Source organism: Zalophus californianus, chromosome 5 (assembly GCF_009762305.2).
Source record: "Zalophus californianus isolate mZalCal1 chromosome 5, mZalCal1.pri.v2, whole genome shotgun sequence".
Classification (NCBI taxonomy): domain Eukaryota; kingdom Metazoa; phylum Chordata; class Mammalia; order Carnivora; family Otariidae; genus Zalophus; species Zalophus californianus.
In genome coordinates, this window is record NC_045599.1 from 111,045,165 (window position 1) to 111,068,803 (window position 23,639).

At 45.2% G+C, this 23,639-nt stretch overlaps 1 protein-coding gene across 2 annotated transcripts in view; it reads left to right on the forward strand.

The window, feature by feature from the left end:
- Window positions 1-23,639, forward strand: part of GLRA1 (glycine receptor alpha 1) — a 78,388-nt gene that overhangs the window by 49,047 nt on the left and 5,702 nt on the right. For both annotated transcript variants that reach the window (XM_027606407.1, XM_027606408.1), the window contains exons 4-8: window positions 6,834-7,057; window positions 9,781-9,863; window positions 11,038-11,175; window positions 12,992-13,206; window positions 22,881-23,027. In XM_027606407.1, the coding sequence (XP_027462208.1) occupies window positions 6,834-7,057; window positions 9,781-9,863; window positions 11,038-11,175; window positions 12,992-13,206; window positions 22,881-23,027 (807 nt within the window). The remainder of the gene's footprint in view (window positions 1-6,833; window positions 7,058-9,780; window positions 9,864-11,037; window positions 11,176-12,991; window positions 13,207-22,880; window positions 23,028-23,639) is intronic.

Sequence of the window (23,639 nt, forward strand, 5' to 3'; positions counted from 1 at the left end):
TCTCTTCATGCCAAATGGCACAGAACAGCAACTAAATATGATGCATTATTAATAAAAAGGAGCCAATGCTATATACTACTTAAAAGCAGACTTTGGAGTCAGCGAGTCATGGATTCAAGTCTCGGCTCTGTCACTAACTTTACACAAAGCCCTTGATATTCCCCAGGCCTCAGTTTATCTGTAAAATGGCATCACTGTGAGAATTTAGAGAGAAAGTGTCCGCTAAAGCTCTTAGCACAGGACCTGGCACTCGGGCAGGATTTAGTAAACTCCGCATATGCCAATGAGCCAGGTCCTTACTTTCACAGAACTGGGAAGAGCTGGGACTGACTTGTCTCACAAAGTCTATGACTTTGGCTCCCCAGTGCTTCTCAGAGGTCTGAGGAAGTGCTTAGGAAGAAGGGCAGCAGGTGGGCGAGGAAGGAGCGGCTCATAAACCAAGCCTGGGCATCCTCTACTCTGATGCCCCCAGGCCCTGGCTTTCAGCAGACTGGTCCAGCTCTCATGCTAATCCCAAATCCTGTCAGAGCCAAGTTCACATTTGAGCTTCTCCAAGGAAAGCAGAGCCTGCTTAATGGCACCTTCAACTAGGTTCTCCTTCTCCTACCCTCAAAGGTGTACAAGGAGATAGGAAAAGAAGTGGGATGGGGTCAAGACGTCTGTATGCAAGTCCCACCTTAGTCGCTGAATTGCTGTGTGGCCCAGGGAGAGTCCCTTTCCCTCTCTGGGCTGTGTGTAAAATGAAAACGCTGAGACAGAATTCTCCACAGGTTCTTTCTAACTGTAATATTTGATGATGGTCATGACAGAAATATGCTTCTCTCATCTACCCCAGACTCCATTCCTGCTGTCTTAGCTTAGCTGGCCCTTCTTGGACTGCCACAACAGCCTCAAAACAGGTCCCCCTGTGCCTGTTTCTCTCACTTCCAGGACTCCATGGTCTTTCTGCCATACTGACCTTTCTGAAATCAAACAGAGATATTGCTCCACTGCTTAAGACCCCAGCAGTGCCCAGTTGACTACATGACAAAATCCAAACCCCTTGGTTTGGCAGTTAAAGATATCTGCAGTCTCAAATCAACCCATTTTACCGCCTTATCACAGCAGAGTAGTTGAGAGCATGAACTTGTATAATCAGACAAACCAGATCCAAATTCCAACCTTACTGATTACTGGGTGAGTTTGGACAAATTACTTAACCTCTCTGAATCTTCACCTATAACTTAGGTTGAAAATACCTATGTTATAGGATTGTTTTAAAGATAAAATGAGAGGAAATGTGTGGCGTGCTTAGCACAATGCCTAGAACATAGTAGGTCCTCAATAAGGGGGACCTATTATTACTTCTACGGCTAGTGGTTGAGCAAAGCTGAATGGTCGGAATGCCCCTACTTCCACACCTTTGCTTGTGCTGTCCCTTCTACACGAGATTCCTTCTACCTGCAACTATATACACCGTAATGTAAAGACTGAGGAGCTATATACACCGTGATGTAAAGACGCTGAGGAGCTATATACACCGTAATGTAAAGACTGAGGAGGCCACATCCCGGTCTCAAGTCCTGTCCTGCTCTAAGCCTCGCTCCTCACCTCCGGACTTCCTCCTCACACACCCCTGGCCTCCTTTCCAGCTGCAATTAGACAGAGCTCCCATCTCAGAACAACACCAGACCTAGAGAGGCTAACTTCAGTAGGATGAGGCAAACTGAAAGGGGCTATTTCCTGGGACCCCTGGGTGGCTCAGTCGGTTAAGCGTCTGCCTTCGGCTAGGGTCGTGATCCCAGGGTCCTGGGATGGAGCCCCGCATCGGGCTCCCTGCTCAGCGGGGAGTCTGCTTCTCCCTCTCCCTCTGCTGCTCTCTCTGTCAAATAAATAAATAAAATCTTAAAAAAAAGGGGGGGGGGGCTATTTCCAATGTCACCGTCTCTCTGAAAGCTTTTCCAGATTCATCCAACCTGGCTGGAAACTATCTCAACAGCTTGAGAGCAATATCTAATAGCAAAGTTTTAAAACCCCCTTGACCTCTGTCACTGTCAGTTTTGTACGGTAGATATTTGTGTCCATACCTTGCCTCACCCGCTAGATAATTTGAACTGTCTGAGGATAGAAACCAAGACCTTATGCCTCCATCATCACCATTCTAGGCCTAATACATGTTTATAGAGTAGAAATGAGTCTCGAGAAGAGACATCGCTTGAGAGCCAGAATGCTGAGACCTAGGAAGGTCTAAGAATCTGGTTCTTTGTCCAGGGCTTGGGCACTGTCTCTTGGCTCTGATTGCAAAGGTAACAACACCCTGCCCACCACATCCCCTTCTCACCACTACACTCACACAGGCTCTTTCCTACTAAAACACTTCATGCTTCCTCTTTTGCCACAGTACTGAGTTTAGAGGAGTCTACTGGAAAAGGTTAGAATCTGAAATTAGACACAGTGGGGGTGGCAGTGGGGGGCAGATCCCACTGCAGGTGGCACACAGAAAGCGGCCAGTAAATGTTTATTGAATGACAGAATGAGTGAATGAAGGGATTAATGCTCTGCCTTGGTCTTAGAAGCAAGGCAGTTGCCTAGGTACCAGAAAGCAGACCATCAGGGACTCTTCACAGGGAGGATGGGTGAGTTGATGCTAAAGACTATTGAGCTAGAGCTCTGGAAATCCCTCCCACCTCAGACTTAGATGGGCCACCCTTGAGAGCTTGAGACCTGGAAGCCAACTACCAGAGCTGGAACCTGAGGTTCTAGGGTAGAGAACTCAAATGTTGCTCCTCTGGCCCCTGAACCTGAACAGGGCCCCCCAGCATGTTGAACACTGACCAGCGTGATTGCAGGGCTAACTAAGCAAAACAGCCTTTAGCCTTCAGCCTATTACACCAATTACATCGATTGCCTCCAAACTGCATTTCCTACTGCCGTTTCCCAACCAGAGGGGAGAAAATCGATGCAACAGCTTGTTTGGGCAGCAGCTGCTGTGGGCAGAGCGTGGGCTGCCAGGAGGAGGAGTCGAGCTGCCCGAGGACACCAGATACATCCTCCAGGTCTCCTGCTCTCACTTTTCATTAGCCATTTCATCACGAGACCCTATGGCTACTTTGTTTTTCTTCTTTTAAGGGATGTGCCTTTACCTTTTTTTTACCATCAACATGCATTTACTTTTATAATAAGAAAAAAGAAAATATTTTTTAAATATCAGTCATAAAATACAAACATAATAATGTTAAAATTCTTCAAAGGCTCCACATGACTCTCAGGATGAAGCCCAAATTCCTCAGGGCAGTTGGCAAGGCCCCATAAACGGTCCTCCCCTTTCTCATCTGCTTGCTCTCCTTTCCAAAGGGCTATGCCCTGCTTTGCCTCTAGGCCTTCCAATATGTGGTTCCTCCTGCCCCAGAGGGCTTGTCCTCTTTGGCTCAACCACATCTTGTCTGACCTTGAGTATTACTTCTTCTGGAGCCTTCCCTGACCACCAGCCCCCAGTCTAGTGGGAGGGCCTGTCTTCTACACCTCCCTGGCGCCCTATACTTAATCCTTATGGGAGCCCTTATGTCCATGTGCTGTCAACATTACACTTAGGCTCTGTGGCTGCAAGAATATGTCTTTCTTGTTCTCAGCAGATCCTCCAGTGCCTAGAACAGTGCCTAGCACTCAGTAGATGCTCAGTTAAATGTTGCCGGAAAAAAATTAAACTAGCAATTAGCTATTCGATTTGGAAGGGTTCTTCGAGACCATCTATCCTAACTCCTTTTAACACTAGAGAAACAAATTCAGGTTCCAATCGTGGGTCCTTTACTGAATTGCTGTTTGACCTTAGAAAATGCCTTCCCTCTCTGGGTCTCAGGCTCTCCACTCTCAAATGAGGAAAGCTCTTCTTAAGTGAACTTTTTCTGGCTTTGCCTCCTCCTCCCTCTGGGTATTGGGTAGCTCCTAGGTGCACTGACTGGGTGGGTAGGCGAGACGGTGCAGGAGAAATGTAAGGTCAGGTTCATCCTCTCAAAATGTTGCTGATCAAGTGGAGGAGATAAGACACATACAGTGCTAAAGGACATGTTTCCAGTGATTCTGTTTTGCTGGGAGATCAGAAAAGGAAGAGGCCATGGAAGCCTGGGGGCATTGAGGCTCCTGCAGAAGCTGAAGCCGCTGAAGCTGAGCAGGCAGAATTCACGGAGGCAGCGAGGGGAGAGGAGTATCCTTGGCACCCAGCTGGCTATCCGCCCCTGTGGGATGGAACGGCATGTGGGGCTGACGGACCTTCGGAGCCCAGCTCTGCCACTTACTAGCTCTGGGCCTTGGACAAGTTTCACAGCCTTTCCAAACCTTGATCCCCTTCCCCTCACTACGGGAACTTGGATGTCTAGCTTGCCCATGTTTTGCGAGGATTAATTGTGTGAGACAGTATCTAGAATGGTGCCTGGTGCCTAACAGACCATTTTAAGAAATGCCACTTTCTTTTCTTCCTTCCAGCCACATAAACAGCATTGACACGTCACTGGCAAGAACCTCAAAAGTGCAGCTGGGATTTGGGGACTGGAGGCTTTTCCTGCCCTACCATTCATGGTCTGTTTCCTCTGACATGACTTGCCCAGTGCCCCATCACACACACACACACACACACACACACACACACACACACACACACACACACACACACACACACACACACACACACACACACACACACACACACACACACACACACACACACACACACACACACACACACACACACACACACACACACACACACACACACACACACACACACACACACACACTCCACATAAAATTGAAGAGAGAAAGAGAGGCTACTTCTAATTCCCCCATCAGAGGTGGCCAGATTGGGAGCTGTCCATTACTGTCAGCAGGAAACACCAAGTATCAACATCCAGGTCTGGCCTAGAGCCCTCCCTCCACCACGGGACTTATAAGACATGAGATTATGAGACCAAATGTCCTTTTCTATGGGGCTGGAGGGAGAGGCTTCAATTAAATTATAGCACAATCCTATAAAATACCTTGGAACACTTTATGAAGCTATTGATATTTCTGGACGCAAACAGAATGAGGCACGTACTGGGGGGGACCTGGCAGGGGTGAGGGTGAGGGTGGCGAGGAGGGTTGTTTGTTTTAGTCCATCCCTGCTGATGACAGATCAAGAGTGATTAGGAAGAGAAAATGTTACATGACCTCATTTCTCCAGCACCTTCAGGGGAGGCAGCAGGCACTCCTATGTGGAGATGATTCCTGGAAGGACAGCAGTCCGAGTTGGACTTGAACCCAGGTTATTGATCTTTTGGGGAACTATAGACCCTTTTGAGAATCCAACATAGACAGCCATGTTCTTCTTCCTGGGAAAACACAAATAAACCCCAAATTCTACTTGTGGTATCATAATATTCATAGATCCCAGGTTTACAATGCCTCCCTAACAAAATCGAAAATATTTCTTCATGAAAATATTTCTTAACTTCATGACCCACTCTCCTGGCATGGAGACCTACCCATACCACTAACTGCTTCTCAGGCTGTGATTGGTTGCTGAATGGACTCTTTCAGCAATCCTAGGACCAGCTGAACAAATCCTCAGCTAGGAGGCAGAACTCTTACGCTCCACAATTCAGCTCTGACCTGCCTTTTCAGAGTGATCCTGGGTCAGTCTTAACTCTCTGGACTTCAGTTTCTCCATCCAGAAAAGAAACCAAGGTGGGGGGTAGGGGAGGGAGTTTCGACTAGGCCGGCAATTCCTACATACATTCTGTAGAAGGCAAGCATCATGCCCAAAATGCAAGCGTTCTGTACTCAAAATAAATCGGGGAAATATATATTCTATTCCCCTCTTGGAGATACATACAAATAATTAGCATATTACGGTCTCCAAGAAGTCCCACAATAAAAAAATCAGTTGCATTTGATTTAGTCCAACATTTCCCTAATTGGTTTGATCATGACTTTTTTTTCCAGCAGAATAACTACACTGCAGTCCCATCTGAGAAGCATTAGACTTAGCACTGAGTTTAGAACCCAGTAAGATGTGGCTCCACAATGTCTATTAATCCTCCCAGGGGCGCCTGGCTGGTCAGTCAATAGAGCATGTGACTCTTGATCTTGAGGGCATGAGCTCAAGCCCCACGTTGGGTGTAGAGTTTACATTAGGAAAAAAAAATTAAAAAGGAAATCCTCCCCAAACAAATAAATCAACATGTGTGATAGAAGGTTGCAGAAGGTTGGGATTGAAACAGAGTGGTATGTACTTTAGAACCAGGAGGAGCACCGCAGAATTCACCCATCCTTCCTTCACTGCTTGGGAACTAATTGTTTTCTTCAAGCAGAACAGTTTGAATGCTCAGGCAGCAGCTTTCAGCCTCTCCTTTTGCTCCATCAATCTACCTGGAAGAGTGATTCTCAAACTTCACTGTGCATGAGAATTACTGCCCTGACAGCCTCCATAATAAAAGGGGGACTTCAACTTTATCTGAGATGTGCTATTTCTCTAGTCGAAAACGTGAAGCAAACGTGACACAATGTCAACAGGATGAAAACAGGTGTTTATTATTATCAGGTGGAACTTTATTTTTAAATTTTTTCAAAAGAGTACCATTTAAATAATCTCAGTTCAGAGCTGAATATACTTCATAGGGCATGGAGAGGATTTTCAGGGATGACTCCCCTGACTTTTTCCCTGAGGCACAGACTTTATGTCTCACCCACATAAGCTGCAACCACCCTCATTAACTCTCCAAAAGGGACTTTGGGGAGCACTGAACGAAAGCATCCGGGCCCTCCAAGAGCGGACATCCGGGGCCTGACCCTGACTCCACCTCCTTATCTCCTGGCTGTAGGACTATAGGGTCAACATCTTCCTGAGGCAGCAGTGGAATGACCCCCGGCTGGCCTACAATGAATACCCGGATGACTCTCTGGACCTGGACCCATCCATGTTGGATTCCATCTGGAAGCCTGACCTGTTCTTCGCCAATGAGAAGGGGGCCCACTTCCACGAGATCACCACCGACAACAAACTGCTGAGGATCTCCCGGAATGGAAATGTCCTCTACAGCATCAGGTGAGCTCCACACAGGTTCACCCCTGCCATCCTCCTCAGGATGCACCTGGTCCCATGGCCTCCTGGGGGCAGACGCTAAGAGGTGGGCCAACCACGGGTGCACAGGCCTGGGCAACCCCACATCTTTGCACAATGTGCAGAGCCAGCTCTGTAAATTACACTCAGGGAGTAAGAATAACATACTGGGTGAAGTCCTAGGGGTGAGTGGTTCGTTATAACCGGGGGAACTGAGGAAGCATTTTAGAGACAGAGGGGTTAAGGTTAGGCCCCTAAGCTTACCCAGCATTTCAATAAAACAAGAAGGGAAAAGAGTATTCAAAGACAGTGCTCAGTAGCAGGGGTGTTCAGTTACTCAAGATGAATAAGTTCTAGACAGCTGCTGTTCAACATTGTGCCTAGAGTTAACAATACTATATTGTACCCGTAAACATTTGTTAAAAGGCTAGATCTCATGTTAAATGTTCTTATCACAATTTTAAAAAAAATTAGTAGGAGCAAAGGCACAAAGCCTGAAAAGTGATAGCAACTTCAACAAAAATGGGCCTGCCAGGCTACTCACAGGTACAAGCCAGGGCTGCTCCCTCCCTTCTATGAACCCCTTCCATCCTCCATACCTTGCACTGAGTCTATGAAGCTGGGACCCCCTTCTCAGCTGGGAGGTATCCTGCAGATACTGGTTAGGGGCAAACTTTCAGAGTCTCCTGCCAACTCTTCCCATGTAATTCCCCATTCCCTCCCCCAAGTCATGGAGAAAATGACCAATGTCCATGCTAGATTCTTACACATGTAGCATTCACTGAGAATTTACTGACTAGGCTGGGTATTTTACATATATTATTTGTAATCCTCCTAACAATTCCATGAAAGAGTTTCTATTACGCCCATTTTGCACATCAGACAAGTGAAGATCTGAAAATTTAAGTGACTTGCCAAAGTTCCCACAGTCACCCAGTAGCACAGCCCCGATTCCAATCTGTTGGTGTGCATCCGATGACCACTCAGAGCCTAGCAGAACAGTGCCCAGCATTCAAGAGGCGCTCATTTGATGAATGAATGAGTATGTGTTTATTTCAAAGAGCTTCAAGGGGACACTGGCCCTAAATGACTCCTCCTCCCCCTCCAGTTCTTCGGGGAATAAATCTTTCTGTTTCCATTAGGAGATGAGCTTTAAATGTCCAGGCCCATAGGCGAGGCTGCAACCATCCTAACCTTCAGATGTGACTGGACTCAGGGTGACTCCTGCGAGCAGGCCAGGTGGGAGAGGGGACTTAAGAACCTCAGCAGGGAAAGGAGGCACCGAGGAGGGGATGGCTGGGTGGAGCCAGAGGTGGACGTGGCCTTCCTCACCCTGGAGCCCATCCTGCCAGTGCACATCCAGATGGAAGGGTGGGGGGCTCAGGATGACCACAGGTGCCCTGATGGTTGGGGCAGGAGAGGTTACTCTGCCTGGATTTTGCTGCTGCCAGGCTGGTTTGGTATCTCTACAAAGCTAAGCCCCATGCAGCATGACAGAAGGACAAATCAGCAGAAAGTGATGTTCCCAAGGTCATTCAACTTCAGAAAATTAACCTAGTGTGACAGCTGCCCTACTTTGGAGCTTTTATCTTCAGAAATTCAACTCTGTTCACTTTCTCTTCACTTTCCCCCTCCCCTTCCCTTCCCTTTTCCCCCTGCTTGCTTATACCTTGTGCTTAAATGGGGCCCAAACCCAGAGCAGTGGGTGTAAGCTGGAGGGAGGAGGTTGATACAGGGCCGTGTGCTCACCATGTGCAGTAAGGTGCCAGCAGCCAAGTGTCCCTAGACCACCACCAATGAGGCACTTTCCAGGAGAGCAATGTCAGAAAATAAACACATGAACTCAGAATCCAATGGCCAGGAAACAGTTCTAAATCCTGCCTTTGAGCTATCACGCATTGTGTGACCTTGCAGGAGTCCTGACCAGTCCTTCTCTGCACCTCAGTTTTCTCAACTGTCAAATGAGGGAGTTGGTCTGATGATCTAAGCCTTTTTGGGCTCTGAGAGCCTTTCTTCTCTATTCTCTGCAGCAGGTGCTCCGATGTGGGCACAGCCTTTGAAGCTGAAGCCTTGCATCCTAGCCTGAACTGTGGACTTTACTTCTGTTGGGGGACTCCCTCTGGTTCTAAGGCTCAGCCTCAGCAAGAGTGGAACAAACCAAAATACACAGCTCTCCCAGAAGCCTGGGGCACCCACCACTTCCCAACTGACCCCAGGACGAGCCCACAGGTGTGAGCTAGCTCTGTTTGGACACCCAGGGCCTCTTTAAAATGTTTGATGAGTCCAGTGTATGAAGGGAGGCAGCAAAGAACCACTTGGAGCCCCTACTGCAAGTGCACCTGGATGCCTGAGGCCTGGGGCTGCTCAACTTGGAATTCAGCCTCTGCAGAAGAGTAAGGATCAGGGGCAGTACCTGGCCTCCAGGCCTTCCTTTCACTTGCTGAAAGCAGATGTCTAGAAGCCAGACAGACTCCACAGAAACCCAGAAGTTCCACCGACTGTATGACTTTAGGCAACCTACTATATCTCTCTGAGCCTCTATTTCCGTATCTGGAATGTAGAAATATACGTATATTATTTCAATAAACACTAGTTCCCTGACCTCCTTGACCTATCCAAGATAACTGATTTTCTGGTAATAACTAGAATGGAGGTACAGCTTCCCTGGTCTGTGGCTCTAGCATCATTCAACTCCCTTCTCTTCTCAGAATCACCCTAACACTGGCCTGCCCCATGGACTTGAAGAATTTCCCCATGGATGTCCAGACGTGTATCATGCAACTGGAAAGCTGTGAGTGCCCTGCATGAGGGCTTTAGAAAGAACCAGACTCCCCTTTACCCATGGGACCTGCAGAAATTCCCATACAGCTGCTCCTAACTGCTGGACCCCACGAGATGACTTTGCCCAAAATACCAGATGGGGGTCTTTGCTTTAGAAAATGCATTAGAAATCTAACCCCCTTACTGGCTGGCTGAGGCCCGGCTTTGGAGCCGGCGGTATTCTCCCAAGAGGCACTGTTCCATGTCCCTTGTGAATATGCTCTCCAGGAACAGAGGAGAAAGAGCTTGAATAAGCCACGGTCCCTGAACTCCCGGGGACGCTCCCTGCAGCTGGGGAGACAGACAGCTAGCTGCACAAATAACTCTAACACAGGGCAGCAGGTGGTAAGTGTGTTGTTGGAAGTCTGAATGCTGTGACTCCCGGCAGAGAGAGTGCTTCCTTCTGACTGGGATTGAGAGGGGGCACTGGAGGGGGCTTTATGTAGGAGGTCACAAGTGAACCTACTGGAGGAGGGTGCTGACTTTGACTGCAAACAGAAACCAATCTAATTTAAAAGGTGGCATTCAAGGGAAGGACATAGGGCTTCCTCACGGACTTAAAAGAGAAGCTGAAAGTACAGGAACGAGGGCAGAGGATTTGGGTGGAGCACCACATCTGAAGGGAATTGGCACCAGCCAACTCCTGAAACTTCTGTCACTTGACTCAAGAGTCAAGTCCTGGGACAGAGCATCTGACTGGTCTAGTTGAGTCATTAACACCTCGGCCCCCAGCTGATAGTCCCACAACAGTATTCTGTAGAGTCATTCCCCAGAGGAAAAGCTGCTGTGAGCAGAGCAGGGAGCTTGCAAGGATGGTACGCAGGCCAAACAGCAGACGTGAACTGACTAGGACCACGGGGGTAAGAGGTGGAGGCGAAAGGACAAGCCAATGTAGGGGCAGGAAGGGAGGTAGAAGGCAGGGGCTTGATATAAACAATAAAACCAGTTTTAACCTCCTTGGTTGCAGGGGAGGTGGGGAGAGGGTGGAAAGGGAGTCAGGAGGGGGTCGTGGTGAGGCAACATGGGTCTCATGCGTTCCCTCTAGTACCTGATGCCTCTCAGTCTCTAACCCAAACCAACTCTGACATGCCTCAAATAAGTGCTTCTGGGTGGTGACCGCTCCTTCTTCTGATCCCCCATCCCAGTTGGATATACCATGAATGACCTGATCTTCGAGTGGCAGGAGCAGGGAGCTGTGCAGGTGGCAGATGGACTAACTCTACCCCAGTTTATCCTGAAAGAGGAGAAGGACTTGAGATACTGCACAAAGCATTACAACACAGGTAGGTCCAAACATTCATTCAGCCTTTGATCCAACAGATCTTATGAGGTGCCCATAATGGACACAGTTCTTTACTACCTAGTGGTTAAGAGCATAGTCTTTGAAACTCTGATACTTTCTTCCCGGATGTCCTGGGGCACATAAGTGAAGCTCAGGCCATAGCTCATTGCAAGGTAGGTGGGAGACACAGTCTTCATTCCAGGTAGCAGCATGCCCAGGTCAAAATGAATCCTATTCCCAAAGTGGAAGGGAGGAGCTGCTTTTAGGACATCTAGCAGTGTCGGTCACAGGGGAACTGGCATTTCTGACAGGACACAGTACACAGAGTGCGCTCGTCAGACCCCAGCAGGAGGAAGCTGAGAGGTGGCACTAAGGTTCATAAACAGTGCAGTTGGAAAGGGTCCCCCTAGACTGCGAGCTGCAAGAGGGGGAAGAAGCCACGGCTGTTCTGCTCAGCTCTCTGTCTCCCAGGCATAGCACAGCCTTTGTAGGAAGATGGGATGCAGGAATGAACTGGGGTCAGACCAAGACTGGCCTCGCCTGCCCTGACACAGGCTGGGAAGGAGCTCACGGAGGCACAGCAGAAGAAAGGCAGTCAGTCAGTACACCAGTTGGAGGGCTGGACAGGAGGCTGCTGCTGAGCCCAGCTGAGGAGAGTGGAGGCATGAAAGAGGCTGCTGACAGGGGCCAGGGAGGGGAGGAGGTGAAGCAGGGGGGTTGAGAGAAATCACTGGGTGCTCTGCTGCAAGTAGAAGGCCCAGGGCAAGGGCAGGCAGCCTGGGCTCTGGTCTTTTGAGGACAGCTGCCCCTTCCTGGGTCACCTCCGAGATGCTTCAGAACCTCCAGAGATACTCTCCTGATCCCTGGGCACACTGAGACACAGAGAGGTGATGGGACTCCCCTTAGCAGCCATGAGAGCAGTGACTTCCCACGGATCACATAGTCACACTGACTCACGTACCACAGCCCGAAACTGTTCACACAGTGTTTTCTCATTCATGATCTCATTTGCTCTTCACTATTCCCACTTCAGTGAGAGCTGAGTTCTGTGCTAGGCCTTGTGGATGCGAGGGGGAGAGGCTGACGAGGCCCTGCCCACACGGGGCAACCAGTCCAGGGAGCTCTAGGAACTCCCCTAGTAACCGCGCTGCAGGGGGCTGGTTGTGGGGAAGAGTCCCAGCATCCCAGGCAGAGGGATTAGCAGGAGCCAAAGCTCAGAAAGGTCAAAGTGCAGGACATGCTCAAGGCAAGGGATAGAGTGGAGGGGCTCATGATTAGGGTGAAGAAAGAAGGGAAGTGGGATGGAAAAACAGGCTAGAGCATGACTATGAAGAGCAGACTGAAAAGTTTGAACTTTTCCCTGTAGATAATGGGGACTTTCTGGTATGAGGAGAGAAGGAAGGAAAGAAAGTTTTTATAAGAGGAAGTAACAGGATCAAGTCATGTTTGGGGAAGATAACTGATCCATTAAGGCCCACTCTTAGCAACAAAACAGGGCTGATGAGGATGATGGCAACTGACATCCCTGAGCATAAATGATGTGACGACTGTGAGAAGTTCTTTATAGGCATCATCTCATTTTATACTCACAGTAACCGTGCAGGTAACCACATGAGGTAGGTATCATCTTCATCATCATCATCATCATCCCCAATTTTCCGCAGACGAGGAAACTGAGACACGGAGAGATCCAATCGCTTGACCGAGGACAGAGCTAGTGTGAGGCTGAGCCAGGACTCCAGCTGAGGTTGTTCTGACCTCAGAGTCATGGTCCTACCCACCAGGCTACTTTGCCTTCTCACTCTAACTTCTTACAGGTAAATTCACCTGCATTGAGGCCCGGTTCCACCTGGAGCGACAGATGGGCTACTATCTGATCCAGATGTACATTCCCAGCCTACTCATTGTCATCCTCTCATGGATTTCCTTCTGGATCAACATGGATGCCGCACCAGCCCGTGTGGGCCTGGGCATCACCACTGTGCTCACCATGACCACCCAGAGCTCTGGCTCCCGAGCATCCCTGCCCAAGGTAAGTCCTACTGCCCAAGAGCACAGAACACCTGGACAAAGAAGGACACTCATCTCCCTACCCTGCCTGAGATAAAGGGAGCACAAGGAATTAGTCACTCTGTCTTCACCTGCTGCACTTGGCAGGATCCAGCATTCTGATGCATCAAACCTCTCCTCCAGACTGAACACTATGTTGTATACAGTTGCCAAACCCCACGTTTTGCTCCATTCTCTACCAACATTCCACATACATCCTGCTTCACTTACTATTCACACTCAACTCCACCTCCTCCTCCATTCACTTTTAGTGCTAAATACAACATCCTGCTCCTTTTACCATTAACAGTAGATGCTTTGTGGTGGGGGTCTCCAAGACGGCACAGTCCGTTGAGCGTGGGACTCTTGGTTTCACTCAGGTCATGATCTCAGGGTCATGGGAGGGAGCCCCACATCAGGCTTCACGCTCAGCATAGAGTCTGCTTCCCCTCTCCCTCTCCCTCTGCTCCTCCCCCTGCTCGAGCACTCACTCTCTATATATAATGAATAAATCCTTGAAAAAAATAAAAACAAAAATCTCTAAAAATAAAAAAAATAAATAAAAATTTTAAAAAAGAATACACAGCTAGGTGATAAAGTAAAAAGACACAGGCAGGGTCTGTAGGAAACCATCTGCAGGCTTCCTTGTTTTCTCCCCGCCATGAGGGACCACAGAGAGCACATTCTTACCCTAAAAATAAAAAGGCAGTCACATGTGTGGGATGTTTCTGCCCAGGGAGATAGAGACATTGTTTTGAGGTTCATTAACATTCAGTATGGATGATTTTTATTGGGTGCTGGTCACATAGGCCCCCTCTGCCTGGCACATAGCAAAACTCCGGACTCCCAGAAGGAAAGCAGACATTCAGCACAATCCATATTGTTGGTACGGGCAGTCTAGGCACAGTGAGCCATCCTTATCAGTTAGGGAAAGTGGGAACATTCCCAAAATCCAAGTTCCCAGCTGTCAACCAAGGGCCAACCTTGCAAGTAGGTCCTTTGTAAGATTGCAGCCTCATCCCAAACATCATACGTGAATCCTTTTCTGCCCATACCTCAGTCTTCTTTCACATTTCTAATGTTCAACACCACATCCTGCTATTTTCACTATTCACTCTTGAACCATACTCTGCTCCATTCACTATTAACACTAGACACAGCATTTCACTCCATTCACTATATAAGCCAGATACACATTCTGCTCCATTCACTCTGTGCTAGACACAACATTCTGCTCCATTCTTCGAACACCAGACACAGCATTCCACTTCATTACTGACACCAGACACTAATTCTCCACCAGTCACCCTTACAATAAATGCAACATTCTGTTCCTTTCACTGTTAACACCAAACCTCACATTCTGCTTAATTCACTTTTAACACTAGACATAATGTTCTGCTTCATTTACTATTAATGCCAGACACCACATACTCCTTCATTCACCCATACGTGAGGTACAACATTCTGCTGCCTTCACTATTAATGCTTGATGCCTCATTCCGCTTTCCTCTCTCTTAATGCTAGGCCCTGCGTTCTACTACGCTCACTACTGTTTGAGTCACATTCTGTTTTAATCACTCACCAGCAAACACAACATTCAGCTCTACCATTAATGCCAGACTCCATATTCTGCTCCCTTCAGCCTTATGCTAAATACAACATTCTGTACCATTTCCAATTAAGGCCTCATTTAACATTCTGTTTTGATACGGAAAAGTTGGAAGACTATACAATGATCAGTCTAATATCCTTCACCTGGATTCCAACTGTTATCATCTTGCCACATTTACTTTAGTTCTCTGTATAGATAGGTGGGTGGGTAGGTAGGTAGGTAAGTAGGTAGGTAGGTAGATAGACATAATTTCTGCTGAATCATTTAATGGTTACAGACATCATGACAAGCCATCTCTAAATAAGGAATAAGGACCACAATGATATTGTCACATCTAAAAAAGTTAACATTAATTCAATAATAATTATATTTATATCAATTATATTTATATATTATATATCAATTTTATATCAGTAATTATTGAATTATAAATAATTCCATAAGATCATCTAATACAGAAACTTTAGGTTTTCCCAAATGTCAAAAAACATCATCAGTAAATATGGTGAGGGATCCAATCAAGGATCCACTCAAGATTCATATTGTATATGGTTACTTTTTTTTTTATTTTTTTAAGATTATTTATTTGACAGAGAGAGCACAAGCAGGGGGAGCTGCAGAGGGAGAGGGAGAAGCAGGCTCCCCACGAAGCAGGGAGCCCCATGTGGGGCTCAATCCCAGGATCCTGGGATCATGACCTGAGCAGAAGGCAGCCATTTAACCAACTGAGCCACCCAGGCACCTCTGTATATGGCTACTCTTTTAATCTAGAACAATCTCCCCCGTTTTTTTGTTTTGTTTTCATGATATTTCATGTTCCATTAACATTTAATGTGAGAGATGGCATTCGGCTTCATCTGCCATTAACACTAGACACCACTCTCTCCTCTATTCACTGTTACACAAAACTCAGTAATTTGCCCTTTGCACTATTAACACTAGACTTTGCATTCTTCTAGATTCGCTATAAATGCTTGAAACCAAACCCCATTTACTGTTACCATGTGACAACACATTCTGCTCTGTGCAATTGTAACAGCAGATATATCTGCTTCCTTTTCCTTATGTTAGATTCAACATCTTGCTCATCTGCCTATTAAGAGTTGATGCTACATTCTCTTTCACTTATGATTTACACTAGACTCAACGTTCTGCTCCACTCATTGTTAACACCAGACTTGGTATTTGGCTCCATATGCTATTAACACTCAACCTCACATTCTTCTCCATTCACTTTTTTGAAAGCATAAAATTCAGTGGCAAGTAATATATTCACGAAGTTGCACACCCTCACCACTGTCTAATACCAGGACATTTTCATCACCCAAAAGAAACCCCCATAACTCATCAACACTCTTTCCTCATTCCCCACTCTGACCAGCCTCTGGCAATCCCTACTCTACTTTTCACCTCTGTGACCTTGCTTATTCTGGACATCTCATATAAATGGAATCATATAATATGTGCACTTTCGTTTAGCATAATGTTTTCAAGATTCATCTGTGTTGTACATTGTATCAGCACTTCATTCCCTTTTGTGGTTGAATAATATTTCCATTGTATGGGACAATCACATTTTGCTTATCTATTCATCAGTTGAGGGACATTTGGGTTATTTCCACTTTTTGGCTATTATAAATCATGCTGCTATGAAGATCTGTGTACAAGTTTTTGTATGGACATATGTTTTCAACTCTCAAAGGTATTTACCTAAGAGTGGAATTGTTGGGTCATATGGTAACTGTATGTTTAACTTTGTGAGGAACTGCCAAACTATTTTCCAAAGTGGCTACACCACTTCATAATCTCACCGGGGTTCCAATTTCTCCACTTCCTCACCAATGCTTATCATCTGATGTCTTTTTGATTATAAACATCTTAGTGGATGTGAAGTAGTATCTATCTCACTATGGTTTACGTTTCCATTTTCTAGTGATTAGTAACGTTGAGCATTCTTTTCATGTGCTTATTAGCCATTTCTGTATCTTCTTAGGAGAAGCGTCTATTCAAATCTTTTGCCCAATTTATAATAAAAGTACTTCTCTTTTTATTGTTGAGTTGTAATAGTTCTTTGTGCATTGAGGGTTTTAATCCCTTATCAAAGAGATGGTTTGCAAATATTTCTTCCCATTTTTTGGGTTGTCTTTTCACTTTATTGATAGTGTCCTTTAATACACAAAGGTTTTTATTTTTGTGGAAGTAAAATTTATTTTTTCTTTTGTTGCTTGGCCTTTGGTATGATATTTAAGAAAATAATGCCTAATCCAAAGTCACAAAAATTTATACCTATGTTCTTTCCTAAGAGTTTTGTAGTTTAGCCCTAGATTTAAGCCTTAATCCATTTTGCATTTTGCATATAGGTATGAGGGAGGGATATCATTCTTTTGCATGTGGATGTCCACTTACTGCAGCACCATTGGTTGAGAGGACTATCCTTTCCCTGCATTGAATTTACATCCTTGTCAAAAATCAATTGGCCATAAATGTATGGGTTTATTTTTGGACTTTCAGTTCTGTTCCACTGATCCATATATTTATCCTTATGTCAGTACCATACTGTTGATTACCATTGCTTTGTAGTAAGTTTTAAAATTGGGAATTGTGAGTCCTCCAACTTTGTTCTTTTAAAGATTAGTTTGGCTATTCTGGGTCCCTGGCATTTCCATATGAATCTGAATATGAATTTCAAGTCCCATTTGTCAATTTCTGCAACAACAATAAAAAAGGAAGTTAGATTAAAAATGCACTGAGTCTGCAGCAACCCCTTCGGGTCCCCTCCTCCTTGGGTGCTTTGTACTAGCACTTTGCTATCACTCAATAAACCTTGCTTTGCTGCATCAAAAAAAAAAAAAATGCACTGAGTCTGTGGATGAATTTGGAGAGTGTTGCCATCTTAATGATATCAAGTCTTCCAACCCATAAACACAGGATGTCTTCTCATTTATATAGGCCATCCCACTGCCCTCCAGACTGCTTGGTTTCTTTTTTTTTTTTCTTCCAAGATTTTATTTAAATTCAAGTTAGTTAACATATAGTATAGTATTAATTTCAGGAGTAGAATTTAGTGATTCATCACTTACATATAACAGCCATTGCTCATCACAAGTGCCCTCCTTAATGCCCACCCCCCACCCACCTCCTGCCAGCAACCCTCAGTCTATTCTCTATAGTTAAGAGTCTCTTATGGTTTGCCTCCCTGTCTTACTTTTTCTTCATCTTATTTTATTTTTCCCTCCCTTCCTCTATGTTCCTTTGCTTTGTTTCTTAAATTCCACATATTAGTGAAATCATATGGTATTTGTCTTTCTTTGACTTATTTTGCTTCACGTAATACCCTCTAGTTCCATCCACATCATTGCAAATGGCAAGACTTCAGGGTGTTTTTTTGATGACTGCATAATATTCCATTGTGTGTGTGTATATGTGTGTACGTGTGTGTATATATATATATACATATACATATATATATATATATACACACACACACACATACATACCACATTTTCTTTAGCCATTCTTCAGTTGGTGGACATTTGGGCTCTTTCCATAGTTTGGCTATTGTTGATAATGCTGCTGTAAACATTGGGGTGCAGGTGCCCCTTCGAATCACTATTTTTATATCCTTTGGATAAATACCTAGTAATGCAATTGCTGGGTCATAGGGTAGCTCTATTTTCAACTTTTTGAGGAACCTCCACACTGTTTTCCAGAGTGGCTGCACCAGCTTGCATTCCCACCAACAGTGTAGGAGGGTTCCCCTTTCTCCACATCCTCGCCAACATCTGTCGTTTCCTGACTTGTTCATTTTAGCCATTCTGGCTGGTGTGAGGTGCTATCTCAATGTGGTGTTGGTTTGTATTTCCCTCATAATGAGTGATGTTGAGCATTTTTTCATGTGTCTGTTAGCCATTTGTATTAGACTGCTTGGATTCTAATGAGAAATCTCGCTCCTCACAATCACGATGAAGCTCTATATGCCCACCAGATCTGTCCCTATGCTTTAATAATCTCTACCCACCCCCCAATTTAAAAGTATATAATCTAATGATAAATCAGTTGTCATTCTTACTGAGGATCCCTTGGACATGACAAGTTGCTTCTCTCTTGCAGCTTTTAAGATTCTCTCTTTGGGGCTCCCGGGTGGCTCAGTTGGTTAAGCGACTGCCTTCGGCTCAGGTCATGATCCTGGAGTCCCGGGATGGAGTCCCGGGATTGAGTCCCGCATCGGGCTCCCTGCTTGGCGGGGAGTCTGCTTCTCCCTCTGATCCTCTTCCCTCTCGTGCTCTCTATCTCTCATTCTCTCTCTCTCAAATAAATAATAAATCTTTAAAGAAAAAAGATTCTCTCTTTGTCTTCTGACAGTTTGATTATGAAGTGTGTAGGTGTGGAGCCCTTTGTTTTGCTTGGGGTTCATGAATTTCTTAGATGTGTACATTAGTGTTTTTCTTCAAATTCAGGGCACCTGGGTGGCTCAGTTGGTTAAGCGACTGCCTTCGGCTCAGGTCATGATCCTGGAGTCCCAGGATCGAGTCCCACATCGGGCTCCCTGCTCAGCAGGGAGTCTGCTTCTCCCTCTGACCCTCTTCCCTCTCGTGCTGTCTCTCATTCTCTGTTCCTCAAATAAATAAATAAAATCTTTAAAAAAAAAAAAAAAAACAAATTCAGGAAAATTTTGGCCATTATTTCTTCAAATACCCTTTCTGCTTCTTTCTCTCCTTTCCTTCAGGCACACTCATTAAACATATGTTAGTGTACTTGATGGTTACCCACAGGTCTCTGAGGCTCTGTTCATTTTTCTTCATTCTGCTCCTCTGACAAGATAACCTCGAGTTCACTGATTCTTCAACTTCACTGTTTCTTTCTTCTGTCTGCTCAAATGTGCTATTTATCCACTCTAGTGAACTCTTCAGTTCAGTTATTTTTCAACTCCAGAATTTCTATTTGGCTCTTTTTATCATTTCTATCTTATGTTCTGTTTGGTGAGACTTTGTTCTCATACTTTATTGTTTGTACAGGTCTCCGTTAGTTCCTTGAACACATTTAAAATAACTGATTTAAAGCCTTTATTAAGGGACACCTGGATGGCTCAGTTGGTTAAACATCTGCCTTCAGCTCAGGTCATGATCCCAGGGTCCTGGGATCGAGTCCTGCATCAGGTTCCTTGCTCAGCAGGGAACATGCTTCTCCCTCTACCTGCTGCTCCCCCTGCTTGTGTTCTCTCTGACAAATAAATAAAATCTTTAAAAAATAATAAAATAATTTAATAAATAAAAATTTGAAAAAAAAATAAAGCCTTTATTAAGCCCAATATCTGGGCTTCCTCAGGGGCAGCTTCTTTGGACTGCCTTTTTTTTTTTTTTTTTTTCTATGTATGGGCCTGTCTTAGTCAATTTGGGTTGGTATAACCAAGTACCAGAGATTGGGTGCCTTATAAATAAAAGAAATTTATTTTTCACAGTTCTGGAGGCTTGAAGTCTGAGATCAGGTGCCAGCATAGTAGCGTTCTGGCGAGGACCCTCTTCCAGTTGCAAACCACCAACTTATTATTATATCCTCACAGGCTGGAAAGAGAGTTAGCCAGCTAGCCGCCTCTTCTTATAAAGGCACTAATCCCTTCACAAGGGCTCCACTCTTATGATCTAATTACATCCCAACAGTCCCACCTCCAAATACCATTACATTGGAATTAGGATTTCAATCTATGAAGTGGAGGGTGGGGACACAAACATTTAGTCCATTGCAGGGCCATCCTTTATTTTTTGCATATCTTATAATTTTTGGTTGCAAATTACATGTTTTACATAATGTAATGTGGCATCTCTGGAAATCAGATTCTCCCTCCTCAAGATTTGTTGTTGCTGTTTGTTTAGTAACGCTTGTTACTACAGAACTAATTCTGTAAGGTCTGTATTCTTTGTTGTGTGGGATCACTGGTCTCTACTCAGTTAGCCTGGTGGTTAGCTAAAATTGGACAGAAATTTGCTTAAATGCATAGAACCTAGAAATCTCCCAACCTTTTCCTAGGGCTCTATGGACGTATTAGGACACAACTCAGCCAGGCAGTTTACAGTGTTGCCTTACCCTTCACTTGCAGCTTGCTCAGTATGTCAAGGTTAGCCAGAGTTGAGAGCTAAGGGGTCTTCTCAGGCCTTTTCCTGAGGAGCACACAGGCCTAAGCATGCACACCAATTCCCAGAAATATGTCAAAGCTTTCTGAAGCCCCCTGTGGATATCTCATTCCCCCAGATTTTCCTTTTAAGCTTGTTAATCAACCTACTGTTTGCTTCAACTTTACCTAATGCCTCAGGCTGATGTGATGTTCAACAGTTGCCACTGACTATTTTCAACAGATGCCCCCAGGGAATAGGCTGTTCACACTAGGCCAGCTCCAAGTCAGGTCAAATAAAGACAGCCTTCCTTGTGAGTGGGGTCTTTCAGCAAATAATGACAGTTCTCTGGGAATGGGGCTTTAAAGAAGCTCCAACTCTGTTCTGCCCCATTCACTGATTGCCTGGATGCTGGTTTTCACTATGCTTGCAGGCTGTTGGTTTTCAAGGCTAGCACAGGAGAACGAGAATTCAGCAAGTTAAAACATCACAAGGCCCCAAGAGAAATGAAAACATAAGTCCACATAAAAACTTGTACACAGATGGTCATAGCAGCATTATTTGTAACAGCCAAAAGGTAGAAACAACCAAATGTCTATCAACTGATGACTGGATCAACAAAATGTGGTATATCCCTACAATGAAATATTATTTGGGGCACCTGGGTGGCTCAGATGGTTAAGTGTCTGCCATTGGCTCAGGTCATGATCCCAGGGTCCTGGGATGGAGTCCCGCATCGGGCTCCTTGCTCGGCAGGGAGTCTGCTTCTCCCTCTGCCTCTCCCCCCAAAGAAATATTATTTGGCTATAAGAAAGAATGAAATGTAGGGGCACCTGGGTGGCTCAGTCAGTTAAGCATCCAAATCTTGGTTTTGGCTCAGATCATGATCTCAGGGTCATGGGATCGAGCCCTATAGCAGGCTCTGTGCTCAAAGGGGAGTCTGCTTGGGATTTTCTCCCTCTCCCTCTGCTCCTCCCCTGCTTGCAGACACTCTCTCTCTTTCTCTCAAATAAATAAATAAATCTTTTTAAAAAAAGAATGGAATATAGATATATACTACAACATGGATGAATCTTGAAAACATTATGCTAAGTGAAAGAAGCTAGTCATAAAAGGCCACAGGGTGTATGATTCCATTCATAGGAAATGCCCAGAATGGGGAAATCTATAGAGAGAGAATGTAGATTAATGGTTGCTTGTGATGGTGGGGGCGGACAGGAATTGCAGGAATAAGAAAAAGAATAATGGCTAAAAGTTACTAGATTTCTTTTGGAGGTGGTGAAAACATTCCAAAATTGACTATGATGATGGTTGCACATATCTTGAATGTATTAAAAACTATTGAAATGTACACTTTAAGTGTGTGAATTGTATGGTGTATGAATTTTATCTCAATGAAGCTGGTGGTTTTTTTTTTAATGCCACAAATTTTGATGCTCTTACTGGCATTCAGCTGACTTTTTAAGTAAATGCTTTCAAGATTGCTGTTAGCCTTTGGTTAACAGAGCTTCTGAGAAAGTTGATTCTGACCATTTTTGCTGTTGTCCTCATTGCTCTTATACAGGAGAAGAGTTTTTTAAGATCTTACTCTGCTACTTTTGCTAACATTCTCTGTTTACTTCTAATGTTAGGTAAACCCTTCTGTTCCTATCACCCTTAGACTAAACACAACATTTGGTTTCACTCAACGATCATGAGAGGTACACCATCCTTCTCTCCTTACTACTCTTCTGGGTACCATATTCTATTTTCTCCAATGTTTTGTACAGTCTTCTTGGTGCATTTTTCTTCTGTTTTCCTCTGCACTTTCCTAATATCCCAGCTGAGGAGGGAATAGCAGTGAGTGATGGGGGAGTTACTGAGGAGCAGAAATATTGAGATATTTAATTCTCCCTTGCCCTCACGCCCCTGCATTCTTCCCCACCCCCACTCCAGGTGTCCTATGTGAAAGCCATTGACATTTGGATGGCAGTGTGCCTGCTCTTCGTGTTCTCAGCCCTGCTTGAGTATGCTGCTGTCAACTTTGTGTCTCGGCAGCACAAAGAGCTGCTCCGATTCAGGAGGAAGCGAAGACATCACAAGGTAGGCCTTTGGATCGCTACCTAAGGAGGGACAGCTGGTGGTCAGCAGAAGAGTTCCAGGCAGCTTTGTCTTGTGATACTTGTTTCACTGGACCATCCTTCTCAGTGGGTAAGGCAGACATAAAATAGGGATTGAAGGCCTACAACTCCTAACTTCCCCTCCCATAAATAATGCCTTGTTGGGCCTGTAGAGAGTTACTCTTCCAACCATAACACTATAGAAATGATCAGGTTACACCTGAAGCAGAACTGATGGAGCAAACACTGATGGGGCTAAGATAATAACGAGCTGTGACCTTGAAGCTTGGCAGGCTGAAAGATGTTTATTGGTGTCTTCAGCAAGGCTGCATTATTTCCAAGGGTTTGGTTCCAGAAGGGAATTGCACCACAAAAGGTAAGATCTTTGAGTAGAATGTCCAGGTGCCAGGCCTTTGCTTCCTACGTGCAAGAAAGGAGCATCACACAAGATGCTCCCTCAGAGTGAATTCTCTCACTTTATGAGGGTGTGAATACAGAACTACTTGGCCAACCATCTATACAAAGTCACCACCTTCTGCTAACTCAGAGGCTGTGTTCTAACCAGCAAATGCCATTGGGGAGAGTGCTGTCTGTG